The sequence below is a fragment of the Artemia sp. Qi Xiang Cuo genome, chromosome 14, assembly GCF_049724085.1.
Source record: "Artemia sp. Qi Xiang Cuo chromosome 14, ASM4972408v1, whole genome shotgun sequence".
In the NCBI taxonomy this organism is placed as follows: Eukaryota; Metazoa; Arthropoda; class Branchiopoda; order Anostraca; family Artemiidae; genus Artemia; species Artemia sp. Qi Xiang Cuo.
Window position 1 is genome coordinate 2,000,486 of NC_142807.1, and position 25,417 is coordinate 2,025,902.

Genomic DNA, 25,417 nt, shown 5'->3' on the forward strand with positions numbered 1-25,417 from the left:
TCTGGGCTGACTTACTAGCCAAAAACCCGTGTGAATGACTTGAAATAAAAAATTTTAATAAGAAATGGCTGAAAAGTGTTTTGGGGGAGATGGGTATTAGTTTTTCATAGACGTGTGTTGTTTGAAACCTATAAAAATAAACTATTCCGTAAAATCTGAGATAATAAGGGTTTTGACCGTAAACTCTAGTTTTTTTTGTAAGAAAATTATGAAAAATACAATTCTCTGGTTCAGGTGTGAAACTTAAGTCTATTTTTGGATTGAAAAATAAAAATATATCCGTAAAATCTGAACTAATAATTCAATATATTTTTTTTCATAAAAACAAACTTTTTTTTTAAACTTCGAAATTTTTCAACTTTATTTATTTTTTTTCTTTTTGTATATATCTTAAAATGTCAAAATATGCTTACGGTTCTAACAATTGTGCTCTATGATTTGTCTGAGACACGATGTGGCTTTCCCACTAGTATTCTATGACCGGTTATCGACACTACCTAGTCTATTGCATGTATTAAATTAGTGTTTTTTACACAGTGGAACAATAAGCACATTAGTCATATCTTAAAAAAAAAGTGAAGATGGAACATTTTAATAAAGTGTGTTCACATAACAAGGTTATTGTAGCATTGAATGCCGACAAGGAGAAGTATTTAAACTATGAAACAAGTACAAGTGGTAACACTATTGGAAATGTATGCATGCATTGTCATGACAGTAAGGAATTAAATTTTTATTTGGAATACCGAAAAAATTCAACTCTTATGATGGTGGTTATGCGAGATTGAGATCTCCAGAGATGATTGCACTCAAAGAGAATGCTAACATAAAAATAATTGTTGATGATGGAGGACAACTCCTTGCTACTGCTGCAGGTAACACATTACCTACGGATACATCCAATCATCAGCTTTCGGGTATTAGCATTCAACGGAAGGCTAATAAAAGAAAGGCCTACTCTGCTACTAATATCGTAAACCATATCTTGTTTACGTGCCGAAACTGTTACCTGTGTAAAAATAATGTGTTAATAGACAGTGAAATTGCCAAAAAAATAAAAATGGCATTGTCAGAAAATATCCCTACGGAATATAAAGATGAAACGATGAAAAACAAAGCATCAGCAAACGTTACTGGCATTCATCAAACAGGCAATGAATCAAATAATACCAAAGACGGAAAGCATATTGAGCCTGTTCATGAGACACCAGTAAAAATTGTGTATGATTCAAAATGGAATAATGATTATTCTACTGATTACGAACTAAGAGAAGACAAAAACTACAATATCAAGAGAGAACATGGTGAACTATTTTATGGAACAGATTAAAAATTTCCAAAGTTAATCATTGATATTAATAATGTATCATAATATATTTTTCTATTAATATTCTACATATAATTATTTCATTAAAAATATTACATTGTTATGTGTTCATTATTTTTTAGAGTAAGCTAGCATATCAAGCGTTTAGAATGTCCATTAAAACATCGGAGATGTAAGAAAAGGAATTTGCGTACATCTATTGTCAGACACACTATTTCCGTAAAATCTGAGCTATTAAGGGTTTTTGACCGTAAACTTTAGTTTCTTGTAAGAAAATTATGGAAAATACAATTCTCTAGTTCAAATGTGAAACTTAAGTCCAGTTTTGGATACTCATAATGATGAGGACTGATGGCTCTAATTCAATATTTTTTTTTTCATAAAACAAACTATTTTTTTTAAACTTCGAAATTATTCAACTTTATTTATTTTTTATCTTTTTTTTGTACGTATCTTAAAATGACAAAATATCTTTCTTGAATTCACTTCTTGGATCCACAATACAGAAATTATAAGAAGAAAATTGTAATTTCCAGACTTCATTTCCATGCAATAGATATTGAGAGTTCTATGACTCCTCCCCGCAATGAATTCTAAGGGTTTTATGACTCCTCCCCACAATGAATTCAGATGGTTTTAGGAGTCATCCCCCTACAGATAACTCCATTCAACCTTGAGCGAAGGTATAAAAGTTTGATGATGTGTTTCTCTTCTTAACAACTACTTTAATAGCTTCCAAGATGATAGGACTCTATGACACAGAATTTATCGTTTTGAAAAAATCATCTTGTGGTGTTATATTTGAATATGCATTTTTATTATTGTCCATGGAACTCGAAGAAATTGACTGTTATCATTGGATAGTGAACTATAGCATGTTTGAGTATGATAAAAGCTTGTGGAGTACTACATTTCATCGTATAAACAGACTGGGATTCTACGATAGAGTGATTACACCACTTAATAATAGTGGTCAGGAACTGAGAAATGTCCAGGAGGAAGTCAGTGAAATTTGCAGCTTTTTCGGGGTTAAAGCACTCTATGTAAAGGGTAATGTACCTACAGATAAAGTTTTAATTCAAAAGTGTGACCCTAGGATTCCACTTTTCAATCTAGAAGAATTTAAGTGTCCTAAATTTGAAGGGGTTTATCATTGTCCTGAAGACGAGGTCAGGTTCTTCGCGCACTGGATACCTAAGGACAAACCTGATCGTGATAATTGCATAAGACATGGTAAAAACTATTCTATATCATGGGACCATCGTTTCTGGATGTTTAAGGGTGAACGTGTGTATGACTATGTGTCATAATATAATTTTGTATTAATATTCTACATAGCAGTATTTCATTAAAAATATATTATGCATTACATTGTTATGTGTTCATTATTTTTAGAAAAAGCTAGCATATCAAAAGTTTAGAATGTCTATTAAAACATCGGAGATGTGAGAAAAGGAATTTGCATACATCTATTGTCAGACAAATGAGGTAACATTGACAAAATCTAGGTATCAGAATGAATAAATTCTTTATCAACATCTGTTGTTGGATATGTCATTATGTCATTATAAAAAAATTGTAAGTAAGTAGGAAGTAGGTAAGTAAGTAAGTAAGTAACAAACTCTTTCTTGAATTCATCTCTTGGTTACACAATACAGAAATTTTATTATAGGAAATTATGAAAAAAAAATTGAAGAAACTCTCTATTAACATTCGTTATCGATTGAAGTCGCTTCCTAGACAGGCAATACAGCAATTTCACAAAATCTAAGTATAAGAGTGATTAAATGTTATATCAACATCCATTTCTCGGATACATCGCAAAAAGTTGACACAATCTAATTACCGGAAAGAATAAATTCATTTTCAAAGTTTTTATCGGATACATCAGATAACAGTCATAAAATCCAAGTTCTATTAATTTTGGCTTCATGTGTTGTTACGTTGAATTTAGATTAGACAAGTTTTTCTTTTCATTTTGGCTTCATGTGTTGTTATGTTGAATTTAGATTAGACCGGTTTTTCTTTCTATAGTAGAGACTAGCGTATATTTTTAGAGTTGAAAAAAAATCTGGTTAGTCTGAAGTTGATTGTGAGAGTGTTAGGACTCTAAAAAATGGATGGATTTGAGAAAGAGCGAATCATGGGGGATCTACTGTTTATGGAAAAACGTTTGATTCTAGATGACGATTTTCTAGAGCTGTCTATTCAAAGGAAGATGTTTTCTCAGGGAATGCTTGTCGATATTGACCTTAAACTCTAATTTTTGTAAAAAAAATTATAGAAAATACATTTCTCTAGGTAAAATGTGAATGTTTGGCTAGAAAAAAGCTACGTGGAAATTTCATTCAAGGAATTACGAAAAAATTGTAAGTAAGTAACAATGTCTGTGTGTGTATGTGTGAACGTTTGTATGTGTGTTTGTGTGTGTTTACACACACACACACACACATACACACACAGACATTGTTACTTACTTACAATTTTTTCGTAATTCCTTGAATGAAATTTCCAAATAGCTTTTTTCTAGCCAATGATTCACATTTTACATAGAGAAATGCTTTTTCTATAATATTTTTAAAAAATTAGAGTTTATGGTCAATATCGACAAGCAATCCCTGAAAAAATATTTTTCTTTGAATAAGCAGCCCTAGAAAATCGTCATCTAGAATAAAACGTTTTTCCATAAACAGTAGACCCCCCTTGATTCGCTCTTTCTCAAATCCATCCATTTTTTAGAGTCCTAACACTCTCACAGCCAACTTCAGACTAACCAGAATTTTTTTTTTCTACTCTAAAAATATATGCTAGTCTACTATAGAAATAAACAACGGTCTAATCTAAAGTCAAGATAACAACACGTGAAGCCAAAATAAAGAAAACCGGTATAATCTAAATTCAATGTAGCGACACATGAAGCCAAAATGAATAGAACTTGGATTTTATGACTGTTATCTGATGTATCCGATAAAAACTTTGAAAATGAATTTTTTCTTTCAGGTACTTAGATTGTGTCAACTTTTTCCGATGTATCCGAGAAATGGATGTTGATATAGAATTTAATCACGCTTATACTTAGATTTTGTGAAATTGCTGTATTGTCTGTCTAGGAAGCGACTTCAATCGATAGCGAATCTTAATAGAGAGTTTCTTCAATTTTGTTGTTATAATTTCCTATAATAAAATTTCTGTATTGTGTAACCAAGAGATGAATTCAAGAAAGAGTTTGATACTTACTTACTTACTTACTTACCTACTTCCTACTTACAATTTTTTCGTGATGACATAATGACGTATCCAACAACGGATGTTGATAAAGAATTTATTCATTCTGATACCTAGATTTTGTCAATGTTACCTCATGTGTCTGACAATAGATGTATGCAAATTCCTTTTCTTACATCTCCGATGTTTTAATAGACATTCTAAACTTTTGATATGCTAGCTTACTCTAAAAATAATGAACACATAACAATGTAATTCATAATATATTTTTAATGAAATAACGCTATGTAGAATATTAATACAAAAATATATTATGACACATAGTCATACACACGTTCACCCTTAAACATCCAGAAACGATGGTCCCATGATATAGAATAGTTATTACCATGTCTTATGCATTTATCACGATCAGGTATGTCCTTAGGTATCCAGTGCGCGAAGAACCTGACCTCGTCTTCAGGACGGTGATAAACCCCTTCAAATTTAGAACACTTAGATTCTTCTAGATTAACAAGTGGAATCCTAGGGTTACACTTTTGATTCAAAATTTTATCGGTAGGTGCATTGCCCTTTACATAGAGTGCTTCAACCCCGAAAAATGGTCAAATTTAACTAATTTTCTCCGGAACATTTCTCAGTTCCTGACCGCTATTATTAAGTGGTGTAATCACTCTATCGTAGAATCCCAGTCTGTTTATACGATGTAATGTAGTACTCCACAAGCTTTTATCATACTGAAACATGTTATAGTTCACTATCCAATGATAACAGTCAATTTCTTCGAGTTCCATTGACAATAATAAAAATACACATTCAAAAATAACACCGCAGGATAATTTTTTCAAACCAATAAATTATATGTCATCGAGTCCTATCATCTTGGAAGCTATTAATGTAGTTGTTAAGAAGAAAAATACATCATCAAACTTTAATACCTTCGCTCAAGGTTGAATGGAGTTATGGCTAGGGGATGACTCCTAAAACCATCTGAATTCATTGTGGGCAGGAGCCATAAAACCCTTAGAATTCATTGCGGGGAGGAGTCATAGAACTCTCGGTATCTATTGCATGCAAATGAAGTCTGGAAATTATATTTTTTTTTTTAATTTCTGTATTGTGTATTCAAGAGGTGAATTCAAGAAAGATTTTTGTCGTTTTAAGATACGTACAAAAAAAATATAAAAAATAAATAAAGTTGAATTATTTCGAAGTTTAAAAAAATAGTTTGTTTTTATGAAAAAAAAATTGAATTAGAACCATCAGTCCTCATCATTATGAGTATCCAAAACTGGACTTAAGTTTCACATTTGAACCAGAGAATGGTATTTTCCATAATTTTTTTACAAAAAACTAGAGTTTACGGTCAAAAACCCTTATTAGCTCAGATTTTATGGAAAGTTTTATTTTTTGATCCAAAAATAGACTTAAGTTTCACATTTGAATCAGAGAATTGTATTTTCCATAATTTTCTTACAAAAAACTAGAGTTTACGGTCAAAAACCCTTAATAGCTCAGATTTTACGGAAATAGTGTGTCTGGAAATAGATGTACGCAAATTCCTTTTCTTACATCTCCGATGTCTTAATGGACATTCTAAACACTTGATATACTAGCTTACTCTAAAATATAATGAACGCATAACAATGTAATATTTTTAATGAAATAATGCTATGTAGAATATTATTATAAAAATATATTATGATACATGATTAATATCAATGATCAACTTTGGAAATTTTAATCTGTTCCATAAAATAGTTCACCATGTTCTCTCTTGATATTGTAGTTATTGTCTTCTCTTAGTTCGTAATCAGTAAAATAATCATTATTCCATTTTGAATCATACACAATTTTTACTGGTGTCTCATGAACAGGCTCAATATGCTTTTCGTTTTTGCTATTATTTGATTCATTGACTGTTTGATCAATGCCAGTAACGTTTGCTGGTGCTTTGTTTTTCATCGTTTCATCTTTATATTCCGTAGTGATATTTTCTGACAATTCCATTTTTATTTTTCTGGCAATTTCACTGTCTTCTAACACATTATTTTTACACAGGTAACAGTTTCGGCACGTAAACAAGATATGGTTTACGATATTAGTAGCAGAGTAGGCCTTTCTTTTATTAGCCTTCCGTTGAATGCTAATACCCGAAAGCTGATGATTGGATGTATCCGCAGGTAATGTGTTACCTGCAGCAGTAGCAAGGAGTTGTCCTCTATCATCAACAATTAATTTTTATGTTAGCATTCTCTTTGAGTGCAATCATCTCTGGAGATCTCAATCTCGCATAACCACCAACATAAGAGTTGAATTTTTTCGGTATTCCAAAGAAATTTAATTCCTTACTGTCATGACAATGCATGCATACATTTCCAATAGTGCTACCACTTGTACTTGTTTCATAGTTTAAATACTTCTCCTTGTCGGCATTAAATGCTACAATTAACCTTGTTATGTGAACACACTCTATTAAAATGTTCCATCTTCACTTTTCTTTTTTTTAAAGATATGACTGATGTGTTTATCGTTCCACTGCGTAAAAAATACTGATTTAATACATGCAATAGACTAGGTAGTGTTGATAACCGGCCATAGAATACCAGTGGGAGAGCCACATCGTGTCTCTGACCAATCATAGAGCACAATTGTTAGAACCGTAAGCATATTTTGACATTTTAAGATATGTACAAAAAGAAAAAAAAAGAAAAAAAGTTGAAAAATTTCGAAGTTTAAAAAAAAAGTTTGTTTTTATGAAAAAAAAATTGAATTATTAGTTCAGATTTTACGGATATAGTTTTATTTTTCAATCCAAAAACAGACTTAAGTTTCACACCTGTACCAGAGAATTGTATTTTCCATAATTTTCTTACGAAAAAAACTAGAGTTTACGGTCAAAACCCTTAGTAGCTCAGATTTTACGGAAATAGTTTATTTTTATAGGTTTCAGACAACACACGCGTATGAGAGACTAATACCCATCTCCCCCAAAACACTTTTCAGCCATTTCTTATTAAATTTTTTTATTTCAAGTCATTCATACGGGTTTTTCGCTAGCAACTCGGCCCACATTACAGCACAATAAGTACTCTAAGACACCCCACTCCCATCCCTACAAAAATATTTTATTCAGAGATTTCTTGTTAAAAATTTTTATAATGAATCCTAAATCTTTGGAAACAGCCTCTATTTCTGCCCGTTTAAGTTTTGATGTTGCTCCTTACTTTCAGTTGAAGAAACTTTTTTATAATTCAATTTCTGATCGCGGGGGGCGGGCCACGGTTGAAGTTGTTTTCATGTAAAAATACCCTTCCCCTTTTCCATGGAAAATTCCCCCCTCAAGACAATTCCATTCCTGTCGAGTTTTGGAGGGTGTTTCCCCATTTTCCGATAATCAGGCAATTTTCTCAAGCTCATAGCTGTTGATTGGTAACACTAAAGTTAATGAATCCTAAATCTATGGAAACAGCCTCTATTTCTGTCCGTTGAAGTTTTGATGTTGCTCTTTACTTTCAGTTGCAGAAACTTTTTTTATAAATTAATTTCTGATCGCGGGGGGCGGGCCACGGTTGTAGTTGTTTTCACGTAAAAATACCCTTCCCCTCTTCCATGAAAATTCCCCCCTCAAGACAATTCCATTCCTGTCGACTTTTGGAGGGTGTTTCTCCATTTTTCGATAATGAAGCAATTTTCTAAAGCTCATAGCTTTTGACTGGCAACACTAAAGTTAATGAATCCTAAATCTTTGGAAACAGCATCTATTTCTGCCCGTTTAAGTTTTGATGTTGCTCCTTACTTTCAGTTGAAGAAACTTTTTTATAATTTAATTTCTGATCGCGCTTTTCAGACATTTCTTGTTAAAACTTGATTTTCAACTAATTCATCCGGGTTTTCGAAAGCAATACATGCCAGAGTATAGCACTATAACTAGTCTAAGACATCCACTCTGTCATCTCCCCATCCCCAAAAAAATACTTTTCAGACATTTCTTGTTAAAAATTTTATTTCAAGTCATTCATTTGGGGTTTTCACAAGCAATTCGTACCACAGTACACCACTATCACTAGTCTGAGGTATCCAATCTGTCATCGCTCCATCCCCCCAAAAACAATTTTCAGACATCTCTCGTTAAAAATTTTATTTCAACTCATCCACATGGGTTTTCCGCTAGCAACTCCCCCCCCCCCTCCACTATTTCCCCATTTTTCGATAATCAGGCAATTTTCTCAAGCTCATAGCTTTTGACTGGCAACACTGAAGTTAATGAATCCTAAATCATTGGAAACAGCTTCTATTTCTGCCTGTTTAAGTTTTGATGTTGCTCCTTACTTTCAGTTGAAGACACTTTTTATAATTCAATTTCTGATCGCGCTTTTCAGACATTTCTTGTTAAAACTTTATTTTCAACTAATTCATCTGGGTTTTCGACAGCAATTCATGCCAGAGTACAGCACTATGACTAGTCTAAGACATCCACTCTGTCATCGCCCCATCCCCCAAAAATTACTTTTCAGACGTTTTTTGTTAAAAATTTTATTTCAAGTCATTCATTTGGGTTTTTCACAAGCAATGCGTACCACAGTACAGCACTATCACTAGTCTGAGACATCCAATCTGTCATCGCTCCATCCCCCCAAAAAACAATTTTCGAGACATTTCTCGTTAAAAATTTTATTTCAACTCATCCACATTGGTTTTTCGCTAGCAACTCCCCCCTCCACTATCACACTATACGTACTCTAAGACACCCCGCTCCCATCACTCCACCACTTGTGTATTATACAGAACACATCGAAGAAGTAAAGCTATCCGTTATTAAAATTCTTTTCTTGCCATCTACATCTGTCTTAGTGTCTAATTTTAGTAATCTATAACGTTAAACTCTATTTTAAATTGACAACACTGCTCAAACACCACTTGTGTATTATACAGTACACATCGAAGAAGTAAAGCTATCCGTTATTAAAATTCTTTTCTTGTCATCTACATCTGTCTTATTGTCAAATTTTAGTAATCTATAACGTTAAACTCTATTTTAAACTGACAACACTGCTCAAACACCACTTGTGTATTATACAGTACACATCGAAGAAGTAAAGCTAGGTCAAGTCATATTTTTTTTCGGCCTTCCATTATCAGATATGCTGGTTCAATTACACATGCACTGGATCAGCCAATGATCACTTAGATTGCTATGTTCCATGGCAAGGAGCTATCTTAACTGATAACCGTGAATTCGCAAATCCCTTACCCCTTTTTTTGAAAATGTCAATCAGAGAATTCCGATTGTAAAAGCGTGTTTGATCACCTTGCTTGGAAAGGTATCCATGAGTACATGCTCTGAAAAGGTGCCAAGGAACGTAATCTCCCCAAAAAACACCAATACAAGTACTCTAAGACACCTCGCTCCCTTCATCCCATCCCTCCCAAAAAATTTTACTCAGATTTCATGTTAAAAAATTATCCAATCAATAATTACCCCCTTTTTGCAAATGTCAATCAAACAATTCCGAATGTAAAAGCGTGTTTAATCACCTTGCTTGGAAAGGTATCCACAAGTACATGCTCTGAAAAGGTGCCAAGGAAGTATAGGTGTGAGAGGATACTCACTCTCTTTGAACGTAATCTCCCAAATTGTTTCATAACAAGCTTCCATGTCTAACTAGAGTGTCAAAGGCATGGGTTTTCCTTGCGCAATTCCATGTATTTTTTCATGTATTTTTAGAATCTTATACAAGCTTACTACTGGTGAGCCAAAATAGAAGCTGCATTAACTAAAAAATGATCAGAAATTAAATTAAAAAAAACAAGTTTTTTAAACTGAAAGTAAGGAGCGAAATTAAAACTTAAAACGTACAGAAATTATTCCGTATTTGAAAGGGGCTGTCCCCTCCTCAACGCCTCGCTCTTTACGCTAAAGTTGACTCTGTCTCACAACTTTATTTTTTAAAATAATAAAAAACTTCAGCGTAAAGAGCGAGGCGTTGAGGAGGGGACATCCCCTTTCATATACGGAATAATTTCTGTTCGTTTTAAGTTTTAATGTCGCTCCTTACTTTCAGTTTAAAAAACTTATTTTTTTTATTTAATCGTTAACAAGAAGCCCCTTGTTTCCAACATTAGAGCCTAGTAGGGGTTATACTTAGAATACCAATATTGTGCTTTATAGGATTTTGCCACAGCTAGGACATCTATTTATTACCATAGAATTACATTTCCCTTGTTTGAAGAGGGGAGGAGCAGGTGGGGAGGAGATAGACCGTTTGCAGATGGTGAAATCCTTCCGATGATGTTCCCAAAGTACATTCTATGGCACAAATATCAGTATTTCCATGTATTTAAATCTTTTTATAATGGAGGGGGGTTCACTGGTTCAAGTCTTTTTATCAATCTTATAGAGACACCCTGTGCCTCTTACTGCCGTGTGAAGACGTACTTACAAGTGTTTATTATTTTTTTCATTTATTACACATAATCTCGTGATACCCAAACTCTTGTTTGTAGTTATTTTTATTCGATTCAAACTTGATGTGCATATTCAATTTAAGTTTCACTAACTTTCACTAACAATTTAAGTATGTTTTTTGCTATGATTGTTTATTTAATTTCTGTTCGTTTTGGGTTTGATTTATTCTTTAATAGTAATTTCTGGTCGTTTTGAGTTTGAATTTTAACAGGTATTCATATCTCCTGATGTCAAGTTTAAAATGGCCTTTACTTTTCTTTGAAAAACTTAATTTTCGGAAAGCTTTTTTAATTAATTTTTGTTTGTTTTTTATTGCAAAAATTTTCAAGTTTTTATTGCATGGGGGGGGGGGGGTTGCTTACTGTCCGATTATTCTTGACTTTAAAAAACGGATCTAGAACTTTCAATTTATAAATCGAATGAGGCTTTTTTCAAAGTCTATACGATTACCTCTTTGATAAAAATCTTATATATGAACAATAGATATCTTGCGTAACTTGTGGACAGCGATTGGCAAGAATGAATGGATTGAAAAAATAGCTCCAATAATGGTGTTTTGACCATTTCACTTGCTGACACAAAGGGATCACGACTGTTTAGAATTGACCTTAATAGGATTTTGTGTGCCAAAGTAATTTTGAATCTATCATAGGGTATGTATTTTATCATTACAATTCGATAATTATAATAGATTCACTATGTGTTCTTCCCATACAAAACTTCACCTTATTAAATTATTTGGGGTGGGGGCGGTGTACTTGGCATAAAGAAGAAAACCTTAGCTTAGACAGTAGCAGAGGGTGAGGCTGGAGACTCATCCAATTCGGGGCGGAACTTCACTTATCTCCTCCGTTCCCGATTTAGGAGATCAGACAGACTCATTGGGCTGTAGAATGTTGGACCGTTTGAGTTGTGGAAGACTCAAAAGTACTTTATATTTTCAGTTATTGCAGGATTGATTTCATAGATTGTGGAATGGTGAGCCCCCTGGCCCATCATTTGGGTGAGCCTCAACTCATAATATGCAATTTTGATTAATCGTTCCGTGTTATGTGCATATATTATTGTATATATGTTATTTTGAGTGATACTTTTATCGCATTGCGTTCATTTTTAAGGCTTGAGATAAAAACTGAAACCTTAGCGGAGACAGTGGGGGGGGGAGGTCTCCCCCCTCACATGCATAATTAAGGAGCCACAGAGGAAGTAATACAAATGAAATTAATCTGTCTTTTGAAAATATCTTTTTTCAAAAGACACGAACAAAATTGTCTAAAGAAACATGAAGTGCTATCCCTGACATTTCCGTTGATTCTTTATTCCAGTTACATTGAGATGTAAAATTTAGAATATTATTGAATGGGTTTAGTCGTCCCCTCCCTGAATAATTCACATTTGGAAAACCCACCCCTGGGAAATTCCTCCCCCCTCAAAGAACATTTTCTTTTCCCTGCTGATAAGTCCCCCGCGTAAAATTCCACCCAGCAGAAATTTCCCAGCCGTGGAATATGCTCCCCCAAACATATTCCCCTCAGATTATTTTGGATATTCATAAAAATGGAAGCTGAAATTTTTACTCAACTTTTTAGGTCAGAAGCAATGCTATAGCGTTACTTAAGTAAAGAGCCATAAGGGTTCAATGAATTAATACTTTTTTATTTTTCCAGGGGCACTTTATGTGGAAGAGGTGGTCGCATAAACTTTGAAACGGGGTTCATTAAATTACAAATAAAAATTTATAGTGCCCTTACACCAGGGGTGGATCCAGGATTTTTTAGGGTGGGATTTCTTGAAGTTTTTATGACAACACCTTCTATAAAAACCTAATATGCCCCCAGGGCATAACTTAAAACCCTTGCCCTAAGAGTTGTGTGGGATTGCCCCCTCAAAAACATATTTTCTATCTGGAAATCAACTACGCTGAACAAAATGGCTATCTCAAAATTTTGATTGGATGTGTTTGGGGGAATGATGGGCGTGGGGGCGCTAGGTGCCCTCCAATCACTTTCGACTATGGAGAAGAGGAATAGCCCTTTGAATTCCCTATGGAATAAGCCTTTTTTGGAGTTTGTTTAACAACGCCTTCTATAAAAGCCTTATGTGCCCCCAAGGAATGACTTGAAACCCTTGCCCTGAGGGTTGTGGGAGAGTGTCCTCATTAAAAACATGTTTTATATCTGAAAAACATATACGCTGAACAAAATAGCTATCTCAAAATTTTGATTGGATGTATTTGGGGGAATGATGGGCGTGGGGTGGCTAATTGCCCTCCAATCACTTTCGACTGTTAAAAAGGGCACTATCCCTTTGAATTTCCAATCGAATAAGCCTTTTTTGAAGTTTTTACGACAACACCTCCTGTACAAACCTTATATGCACCAAGGGCATATCTTAAAACACTTGTTCTGAAGGTCGTAAGGGAGTGTCCTCCTCAGAAACATATTTTTTAACTGTAAATCAACTACGCTGAACAAAATGGCTATCTCAAAATTTTGATTGGATGTGTTTGGAGAAATGATGGGCGTGGAGGGGGGGGCTAGTTGCACCCCAATTACTTTTGACTATTAAAAAGCGCACTAGCCCTTTAATTTCCAACCGAATGAGCCTGTTTTGAAGTTTCTACGACAACGCCTTCTATAAAAACCTTAGATGTTCCCAGGGTATAACTTAAAACCCTTGCTCTGAGGGTTGTGGGGCAGTGTCCTCCTCAAAAATATATTTTCTATCTGGAAATCAACTACGCTGAACAAAATAGCTATCTCAAAATTTTTATTGGATGTTTTTGGGGGAATGATGGTGGTGGGGGGGGGGCTAGTTGCCCTCCAATCACTTTCGACTATTCAAAAGGGCGCTAGCTTTTTAAATTTCCAATCGAATGATCCTTTTTTGAAGTTTCTACGACAACACCTTCTATAAAAACCTTATATGCCCCCAGGGTATAACTTAAAGCCCTTGCCCTGAGAGTTGTGGGGGAGTGTCCTCCTCAAAAATATATTTTCTATTGGGAAATCAACTCCCCTGAACAAAATGGCTATCTAAAAATTTTGATTGGATGTGTTTGGGGGACTGATGGGCGTGGGGGGCCTAGTTGCCCTCCAATCATTTCCGACTATTAAAAAGGGCACTAGAACTCTCGATTTCCAATCGAATGAGCCCCATTTGAAGTTTCGACGATGACCCCTTCCATATGAAGTGCCTCTGGAAAAAAATTAATAATAATAATAATAATAATAAAACATTGGAGCCTAATGGCCTTTACTATAGGCAACGCTACAGCGTTGCCTCTGATTTAACTCTTTTTGTAATGGGGGGGGGATTCACTGGTTCAAGTCTTTTTTATCAATCTTATAGGGATACCCTGCGCCTCTTACTGCTCTGTGAAGACGTACTTACAAATGTTTATTCTTTTCTTCATTTATTACACAAGCTGTAAGGATAATAGTGACTTTGCTGGGCACGATCTGTGACTATATAATTTATTCATGGCATTTGTTCTTTCATAGTAATTGCAGTTTGACTTAATTATTCATGTTAATTTCTGTTGTTTTAGGTTCCGTTAGCTCATTCACAGAAATTTCTATTCGTTTCAAGTTTTACATTTGACGGGAACTTCATATCCCTTGGTGCAATTTCCTTATAATTGTACCTTTGTCTTCGTCACAATTTTAAATAAAAACTCATCGAATGCTGTGTCTTTCAAACCATACTTGAAAAACATGAAGTTTCTAAACAGACTTCTTAGAGACTAGTTGGCTTTTGCCTTAGCTGCTAAGGATTCGACACTAAGGCATTGAAGTTTCAAATCTTGACTACGATGACAACCTACAATGTTGATCCTTTTTTGCTCAACAGTTTGGTTGGCAAGAATTTTTATTAATTTTTTTAAGATGACGCTCATTCAATATATTTAATTCCTAAGCACAGCTCAAATTCTTATAACAGTTTTTGCTCTTTAAGATTTGTGAATATATTGATATAATAAGTAAAAATATTTCAATTAATAAGTTAACCTTAAAACATATTATGTTTCCTGTAAAAATGCTTTGTGGAATAATTCAAGAATTGACACAATCCTTGCAATTTCGGCTCTATTCTGATACCAAATTAATTGTAGTCTAGCGGCAATTATATTTACTACAATGACGTTTCGATGACATTGTTAAAATGTGAACTTCCTGGCTGAAGGGCCATGAAACGGAAATCAGCACTACCGGTAGGGATTGTAAAATCCAATGCTGCGTGCTTTACCTTTTTTAAGCCCCCCCCTCAACATATCTTAGGTTTATTGACACCTGAAAACCGCAATTTTCCAATATCTTTCTTTTGGTTGTTTAAGAACTATGAAGTCTTAAGGGCAGTACCATATTTTCGTCAGTGTTGCCACTTTGATATTTTAAAATAAATAAGCAAAGCCAATTATTTAAAGTGAAAACGCTTTACGTCCGTCAAAATTCAAAAGTTAACAACCTGTTCATTTTTAAAGACAATTGAAGCTTATTATTTATTATTATTTAGTGCCATAAATTTGAAGCTTATTTTTTTCCGATTCTTCATATGGAAATACTTTTCATTAAAGATTGAATTCCTGATATTTCATATTTCTTTTGGATATATCTGGTTGTTGAGTTTTCACTTGACCAATTCTAACAATCAAACTCTATTCTCACTGTCCGTGGTACTTAAAGATGCTGAGTCTGTTTCATGTCATCGAGATCATTAAGTTTTAATTATACTTTTTGGAAAGGGTAACGAACAGAATCTTCTCAGATGTTAAAAAAAAAAAAAAAAAATTAAACCAAAAGATAGAACAATTTCCAACAAGTGAGTAAAATCAAACAAAGCAGATGTCTTATAGGGAAAGCTTAGAGGAGGTCTTTGCCAAAATATCTGCTTTGTGCTACGTTCTTTGTTGTTTTTTTTAATAATTTAAATTAAATTATTATGATAAAGAACAATTTGGTAAACCTCACTTTCAAAGTTCCATCTTGAAGAAGTAGGAGACAATAGTCAATCTTTCCAGCTGCTAACAAGATCAAGGCATCCGTCTTCGAAGTTTTAAATCTCAAACTTATTTCAGTGGATGAACGTGCTTCTTGTATTGGAACTGAGACATGACTTCCACCAAAAAATGAAGCTAAAAAGTAATTGGATTCAGTAATTCTACTTAGTTTCCAGAATGTCCAAAACACTAGAATCAGTGAAAATTGGTTCCAACCTACATAAAAACAGTTAGTTTTTTGGGAGGAATTGAATGTTTTTATTTTTTTTTATTTACAAGAAGTGTCAAAAACTCTGTTTTTCAACTTAGACACCTTTGACAATGAGTATAATTTTAAGACTAATTTTGTGGGGTTGAATTCAACTTTTCCATACACTGGTTTTATCGAACAATTGTGCTCAAAGAATATTCTGTTGCACTAGACTCCGAAAAACTTCAATTTCACTCGGCAGTCAAATTTCACGTCCCTCAATGAGAAAAGGAAAATGTAATGAAATGAGAAATGGAAGGATCAATCAGATCATTCAATCATATTAAACATAGGTGGAACATTGGTGGTAAACATAGGTAAACATAGATAAAACATAGGTAAAAACATAGATTGATGTAAAAACAGATAGACATCATATTAAACATAGATGGATCATGTTAAACACAGGTGGATGTAAAAACAGACGGACATCTTAAAATATGGGCAAACATCAAAGGCAGAGTATAGGCTACACAAAAATGTACATAAGAAACTGGCCCTGCGAATTCAGACGCAGTATGTTGCAGCATATTATCTTTACAGGAGAGATAAAAAACTTAAAACCTTCTTTAATATATTTTTTTACCTTAATTAAGGCTCAGCGTTTTCGTAAAAGAAAGTTTTATGGGTAGCCAAACTACAGCCAAAACAATACTGAAACAACAAGCTTCATTTCCAAAGTATTTCTGTGATTGACAAGAGATGTTTCTTGGAGAAAGACTTAATGTTCTTAATATATTGAGAAACAAATAACTATAGGAGAAAACGGGTTAAATCGCTGCTTAGTTTAAAGCATCAAAGACATTGAAAATGAAATATGCTTGCAGTGCTTAAATCGGACCTTACCTATTCATTTTTTTTCAATTTTTAATGTTAAAAAAGTTTCCACATAAAGATATACAGCTTTTGGCTCTAGCGAGTGCCAAACGTAAACAAAAGAAACATTTTTGAAAAAAAAAATGAAAAACCAAAAAAAAAGCTTGGGACAAAAACAATTTATGGCTTTACATGGGAATACAGAAAAAATGTGACACTGCCATTAAAAAAAAAATCATAAATTTGAAACATCCAAATCAAAATCTGATAAAATCACGGTTTACGAATGTGAATAGATCTAAGACAGGTCTAGGGGGCAGATATGTTTTTATTTTGATATACTTGGTAATTGAAAGAGCTGAATTGCACCTCTCATTTTTAGAAAAAAAGAATCACTTGACGCCTTTTCAATTACTACAGTTGAACTACAGTTATAAACGGATAGTATGCAATAGATGGCTGGTGCGCCTAGAATTTGGATAATTTTGAAGTCAGAGGCTATAATTGCTTCTGGAGATTTTTTTTTCTGCTCATATATTTTTACAATCACTTACAAAATTTATTGAGGCCAGCATATAAAATGCTCAACTGAAGGGGAGGGGTGGGGCAGCCACGGAAAAAGAACTTTTATAGAGATAATAGCAATAAAATAAATAGAAAAGGAATAATAATAGTAAAAAATTTCTCTCGACTAACGAAACTGAAAAAGTGAGAAACTTTGGGAAAAATGAAGATACATCTTACCAAATACAGTGGCAACGAAAATATATTAAAAACAAAAAATATCATTAATTAGACCGTGATTTTTTGTTCACTGTCTTGTTAAAATATTTCACCCGGTTTAAATATGTTTTCGTTAGGATTGTAAATGAAAAGGCGGTGTGATTACGGAAATTATTTATATTACCTAGTGTTTTTCAATATACTTATAAGGTATAAGACATTCACATCCTTTGTGTTTTCCATATCTTTAAAAATTAAAAATATTTGGACCTCTGCCAGACTAACGTCTGTGCAAGGAGAAAAAGAAAGATATCAAATAAAGGAAGACTATCAGAATCCAAAGAAATACATATCAGAATCAGATAAAAGAAATAACGAAAAAATTTATTTAAAGTTAATATCTAAGTGAAAAAAAGCAAACAATACAGGTGCAGATAAAAACAACAACTTAAAAGCCAAAAGTTGATACTAAAAACTCAATGAGTAGAAAACTAAAAGCAAAAGAACAATCCTCTCCCAGAAAAATGAAAAAGACGAATGAATATTTTGAACCAAAAGAATATTAGAAATCTTGAATGGAAATTGAGTTCTTTTCATAGCATTGAATCTCATATTCAGCTTTAATTTACCTAACCAGTGGTCAAATGATATACTTTAAAATTTCCTTTCGATAATTCAACTAGACAGAAGCTAACCAGACGATTCATTTTTATTTTTCTGGCTCTACCGAATTTTAATATTTCATTTTTGTCAGTTTTTATATACTTATGTATTTATCTTAACCTTGGCATGAAATTGACTGTGGAAGTGGCCTGCTCTAAAGATGACTTGCGTTGAATACGGTTCTTTAACAGTGGCGTCAATTCTGGAAAATTTAGGGGAAAAAGGGTAAATATATTTTCAATATCTAAGGGGGGGTGTTGTTTTTTTTCCAATTTTTTTAATGAAAATACAAAACATGGCACTTTCCAAAAAAATCATATCTAAAACTGGGGGAAATCTAAGGGGAAAAGCCTCCCATTTCCCGTTCACGAAATTGACGAATTGAGCAGGCATTTCCACAGTTTTGTGTTATTTTTTTGTATTTGAGAGTTCTTAACCAAATTACCTCCGTTCAAGAAAACTCCAGTAGTTATTTGTCTTCTACTAAAATACTGAAAACCTTTTTTATTCTTTAAAGATTTGTATGGACAATAAGGCTTTGAATACAGTGAACAAGGATAGCCGAAATTAGACCTTCATTATAAAAACCTTTGATAGGCCGCTTAAATTTTTGGTTATCATGCATAAAAATAAACCCTCCCTTATTTTCGTTTAATAGGCCTAGCCATATTTAAAAACTAGAAAATAAGCCTTTCACACTTTTATAAATTGTCTTCATTGATGCAGGCTGCAGAAAAACCATTAGCAGGACAAAGATGGATTGTGACAATTTCTCAAAGTGAGTTCACTATCAAAATAATGACTTAGAACTCTGAAAAGACTCATTAAATGAATAGACATCAGGAAACAAAATTAGATTAGTTATTCAAGGAGCCTTTATATAACTCACAAATGTGTTTTTGAGAGGTGATACGAAGAAACTGAAAATAATGTGACCAAGATGAGGCGATTTGACTGTTTTCGTGATTCTTTCGGGGTTTGGTTTGTGTAAGCACCATGATTATACATCATAATGCTCCTTCGGGGATTTTGATAAAATTGGATCTTCTTTATAAAAGAACGGGGCTTTTCATATGTAAAAGTAACTTTGTGTAGAAGAGGTCGCAGATCTAAAAAATTACGGATTGAATATTGCTGTGGGATTCTTCTGCAAAAAAGCTGCGACATGCCTACCTTTATGTTGAGAAATGAATGGAAGGAAGGGGAATCATGTTGAATCTAACTATACTTAAAAATCGAAAATAACCTTTCACACTTTTATAAATCTTCTTCATTGATGACGCTGCAGAAGAGCAATTAGCAAGACAAAGACAGATCGTAATAGTTTCTCAAAACGAGATTTACAAGCAGAATAATGACTTAGAACTTTGAAAAAAAATCATTATATGTATCTGCATCCAGAAATAAAAATTATATTAGACATTCAAAGAGATATATATATATATATATATATATATATATATATATATATATATATATATATATATATATATATATATATATATATATATATATATATATATATATATATATATATATATATATATATATATATATATATATATATATATATATATATATATATATATATATATATATATATATATATATATATATATATATATATATATATATATATATATATATATATATATATATATATATATATATATATTATATATATATATATATATATATATATATATATATATATATATATATATATATATATATATATATATATATATATATATATATATATATATATATATATATATATATATATATATATATATATATATATATATATATATATAAGCTGGCTTGCGATCCTCCTTTGACATGATTAGTTTTTCTTACCACTCTAAAGGGCGAAGTTGTCAAACAGTTCGTGGTAATGAACTGTAAGTAAGGAGCGACCCGGCTCAATATTAACCGAAACTCTAAAAAGAAAGAAATTTTGATACCGATAGATTCATCAAAAGAATCGTATTTGTATATATAAATTAAATAAAAAAACAAGTTTTTTTAACTGAAAGTAAGGAGCGACATTTAAACTTAAAACGAACAGAAATTATTCCGTATATGAAAGGGGCTGTCCCCTCCTCAACGCCTTGCTCTTTACGCTAAAGTTTCTTATCGTTTAAAAAAAAGAGTTGTGAGAAAGTCAAACTTTAGCGTAAAGAGCAAGGTGTTGATGAGGGGACAGCCCCTTTCATATACGGAATAATTTCTGTTCGTTTTAAATTTTAATGTTGCTCCTTACTTTCAGTTATAAAAACTTGTTTTTTTTTATTTAATTTTTGAACGTTTTTGAATAAATGCAGGTTTTGATCTTGGCTCACAGTACATGAATAATTAAAACAAAATTTTCATATTAATTTACTTTTATTGGGTTAAATGGCTTTCTCGAAACTTGTTTCATTTTATTTACGAACGTTTTTATTAGTAATAAATATACGTAAATTTCGAATTAACTTACGTAACGAACTTCTATATTCATATATTTTTAATACGTATATTAGGGGGTTCGCCCCCTAATCAATACCTTGCTCTTTAAGCGAAAGTTCGAATTTTGTTCCAATCCTTTAAAACTGACCGCTTAATCACAAAGGCCGTTAATTAGAATAAATATCTCTTATGCAAGTACTAAAAAATCTCCGGCTTAAAGAGTGACGTATTGACTAGGGGGTGAACCCAATCATATATGTAATATTTTCTGTTCCTTTAAAGTTTTGATGTTGCTGCTGTTGCAGTTGAAAAACTTGTTTTTTTTATATTTAATTTCTGATCTTAATGCTGGGAAGTCCGGCGTCCCTTTCATAGCAATGTCCCTTCCCCCATGAAAAGTTCCTTCATAGAAAGATCCTCCCACATAAACCCCAACCCCTCCCCCCCCCCACTACCAGGAAAAATCTCCCCTGAAAACGTCTGTGCTGTATACTTCCCAATAACCAATACTATATTTTAACATTGGGTAAAGTTCATAACTTTCAGCCCTCCTCCCGGGAAATTTGGGGGATTAAGTCATCCTAAAAGACATACTTATAATATTTTTGAACATGCTGAAAAAAATGGTTATCTCAAAATTTGGATCAGGTGACTTTGGGAAAAAATGAGCGTGGGAGGGGGCCTAGTTGCCCTCCATTTTTTTTTGGTAACTTAAAAAGTGCACTAGAACTTTTAATTTTCATTCCAATGAGCCCTCCCACGATATTCTAGGACCACTGGGTCAATACGATCACCCCTGGAAAAAAACAAAAAAAACAAATAAACACGCACCCGTGATCTATCTTCTGGCAAAAAATGCAAAATTGCACTAGATAGGAGCATGAAACCTCTACAGTAGGGTTCTCTGATACGCGGAATATGATGGTGTGATTTTCATTAAGGTTCTCTAACTTTTAGGGGGTCTTTTCCCCTTTTTTCGAAAATCAGCCAAATTTTCTCAGGCGCGTAAATTTTGATGGGTAGGATTAAACTTGATGAAACTTATATATTTGAAATCAGCATTAAAATTCAATTCCTTTTATGTATCTATTTGTATCAAAATACCGTTTTCTAGAGTTTCGGTTACCATTGAGACGGGTCCCAATAACCAATACTATATGTTAACATTGGGTAAAGTTCATAACTTTCAGCCCCCCCCCTGGGGGCTTCTAGGGATTAAGTCATCCTAAAAGACATAGTTATAATATTTTTGACCATGCTGAACAAAATGGCTATCTCAAAATTTTGATCGGGTGACTTTGGGAAAAAAATGAGCGTGGGAGGGGGCCTAGTTACCCTCCATTTTTTTGGTCAGTTGAAAAGGGCACCAGAACTTTTAATTTCCGTTCCAATGAGCCCTCCCACGATATTCTAGGACCACTGGGTCGATACAATCACCCCTGGGGAAAAGAAAAAAAAAACAAGAAAACAAATAAACACGCATCCGTGATCTTTCTTCTGGCAAAAAATGCAAAATTCCACATTTTTGTAGATAGGAGCTTGAAACCTGTACAGTAGGGTTCTCTGATACGCTGAATATAATGGTGTGGTTTTCATTAACGTTCTATAATTTTTAGGGGGTCTTTCCCCCTTTTTTCGAAAATCAGCCAAATTTTCTCTGGCGCTTAACTTTTGGTAGGTAAGATTAAACTTGATGAAACTTATATTTTTGAAGTCAGAATTAAAATCTGATTCTTTTTATGTATCTATTGGTATCAACATTCCATTTTTTAGAGTTTCGGTTACAATTGAGTCGGGTCGCTCCTTACTTACAGTTCGTTACCACGAACTTTTTGACACATATATATGTTTCAAATATGATATATATTTAAGTCTTACCTCATCAAGTTTAGTCTTACCCATCCAAAGTTACGAGCCTCAAAAAATTTGCCTTATTTTTGAAAGAAGAAGAAACACCCCCTAAAAGTTATAGAATCTTAATGGAAACACACCATCAGATTCAGCATATCTGAGAACTGTATTCTAGAGGTTTCAAGCTCATTATCTGCAAAAATGTGGAATTTAGTAAATTTTGCCAGAAAAAAGATCACAGATGCGTGTTTATTTGTTTTTTTTTCAGGGTTGATCGTATCGACCCAGTAGTCCTAGAATATCGCGTGGGGGCTCATTCGAACAGAAATTAAAAGTTCTATTGCATTTTTTTAGTGACCACAAAAGTTGGAGGGCAACTAGGCCCCTTTCTACGCTAATGTTGCTCAAAGTCACCCGATCAAAATTTTTTTAAGCCATTTTGTTAGGCATAGTCGATATATCTAACAACTATGCCTTTGAGGACTTAATACCCCACAATCCCCGGGGGAAATTATGGACTTTGCCCATTGTTTACATATTTAATGTTTGTTATTGGGAAGTAAACAGAAGTTTTCAAGGGGGATTTTTCGGGTGGGGGGAGGGGGTTACGTGGGAAGATCTTTCCAACGAGGAATTTATCACGAGAGAAGGAAATTTACCATGAAGGAGGCACCGGATTTCCCAGCATTATTTAAAAAACGATCAGAAATCAAAATACCGTTTTCTAGAGTTTCGGTTACCATTGAGACGGGTCCCAATAACCAATACTATATGTTAACATTGGGTAAAGTTCATAACTTTCAGCCCCCCCTGGGGGCTTCTAGGGATTAAGTCATCCTAAAAGACATAGTTATAATATTTTTGACCATGCTGAACAAAATGGCTATCCCTAAATTTTGATAGGGTGACTTTGGGAAAAAAAAGAGCGTGGGAGGGGGCCTAGGTGCCTTCTATTTTTGGTCACTTAAAAAGGGCACTAGAAATTTTGATTTCCGTTCCAATGAGTCCTCCCAAAATTTTCTAGGACCACTGGGTCGATACAATCACCCCTGGGGAAAAGAAAAAAAAAAAAACAAGAAAACAAATAAACACGAATCCGTGATCTTTCTTCTGGCAAAAAATGGAAAATTCCACATTTTTGTAGATAGGAGCTTGAAACCTGTACAGTAGGGTTTTCTGATACGCTGAATATGATGGTGTGATTTTCATTAAGGTTCTATAATTTTTAGGGGGTCTTTCCCCCTTTTTTCCAAAATCAGCCAAATTTTCTCAGGCGCTTAACTTTTGATAGGTAAGATTAAACTAGATGAAACTTATATTTTTGAAGTCAGAATTAAAATCTGATTCTTTTTATGTATCTATTGGTATCAACATTCCATTTTTTAGAGTTTCGGTTACCATTGAGTCGGGTCGCTCCTTACTTACAGTTCGTTACCACGAACTTTTTGACACATATATATGTTTCAAATATGATATATATTTAAGTCTTACCTCATCAAGTTTAGTCTTACCCATCCAAAGTTACGAGCCTCAAAAAATTTGCCTTATTTTTGAAAGAAGAAGAAACACCCCTAAAAGTTATAGAATCTTAATGGAAACACACCATCAGATTCAGCATATCTGAGAACTGTATTCTAGAGGTTTCAAGCTCATTATCTGCAAAAATGTGGAATTTAGTAAATTTTGCCAGAAAAAAGATCACAGATGCGTGTTTATTTGTTTTTTTTTCAGGGTTGATCGTATCGACCCAGTAGTCCTAGAATATCGCGTGGGGGCTCATTCGAACAGAAATTAAAAGTTCTATTGCATTTTTTTAGTGACCACAAAAGTTGGAGGGCAACTAGGCCCCTTTCTACGCTAATGTTGCTCAAAGTCACCCGATCAAAATTTTTTTAAGCCATTTTGTTAGGCATAGTCGATATATCTAACAACTATGCCTTTGAGGACTTAATACCCCACAATCCCCGGGGGAAATTATGGACTTTGCCCATTGTTTACATATTTAATGTTTGTTATTGGGAAGTAAACAGAAGTTTTCAAGGGGGATTTTTCGGGTGGGGGGAGGGGGTTACGTGGGAAGATCTTTCCAACGAGGAATTTATCACGAGAGAAGGAAATTTACCATGAAGGAGGCACCGGATTTCCCAGCATTATTTTAAAAACGATCAGAAATTAAATAAAAAAACAGGTTTTTTCAACTGAAAGTAAGGAGCAATATTAAAACTCAAAACGAACGGGAATTATTACGTATATGAGGGGGAACTTGTTCTAATTAATTATTGCAATTAAAAGGCCTTTGTGATTCAGGGGTTAATTCTTAAAGAATTGGAACTAAATTTGAACAATAGCGTAAAGAGCGAGGTATTGACGAGGGGAAAAAACCCCTCATATACATAATAATTTCTGTTCTTTTTAAGTTTTAATGTTGCTCCTTACTTTCAGTTGAAAAACTTGTTTTTTTTTATTTTATTGAAACTTAAAACGAACCAAACTTTATCTGTCACAGCTTACGCAATATTTATTTACAAAATAGGCTTTCCCTCATTGTACAATTATAATCCTAAGAAAAACTCAAGCAAGCTCATTTTTCAACAAAGCTGTGATTTCTAGAATTCAACATATATTAGAGAATATCATGAGTAA

At 33.4% G+C, this 25,417-nt stretch overlaps 1 protein-coding gene across 2 annotated transcripts in view; it reads right to left on the reverse strand.

Annotated features, from left to right (window-relative positions):
- LOC148944032 (chondroitin sulfate proteoglycan 4-like) overlaps positions 1–25,417 on the reverse strand; it is a 530,325-nt gene that overhangs the window by 329,926 nt on the left and 174,982 nt on the right. For both annotated transcript variants that reach the window (XM_089099784.1, XM_089099785.1), the window contains exon 2: positions 15,987–16,155. In XM_089099784.1, coding sequence (XP_088955910.1) covers positions 15,987–16,155 — 169 coding nt within the window. The remainder of the gene's footprint in view (positions 1–15,986; positions 16,156–25,417) is intronic.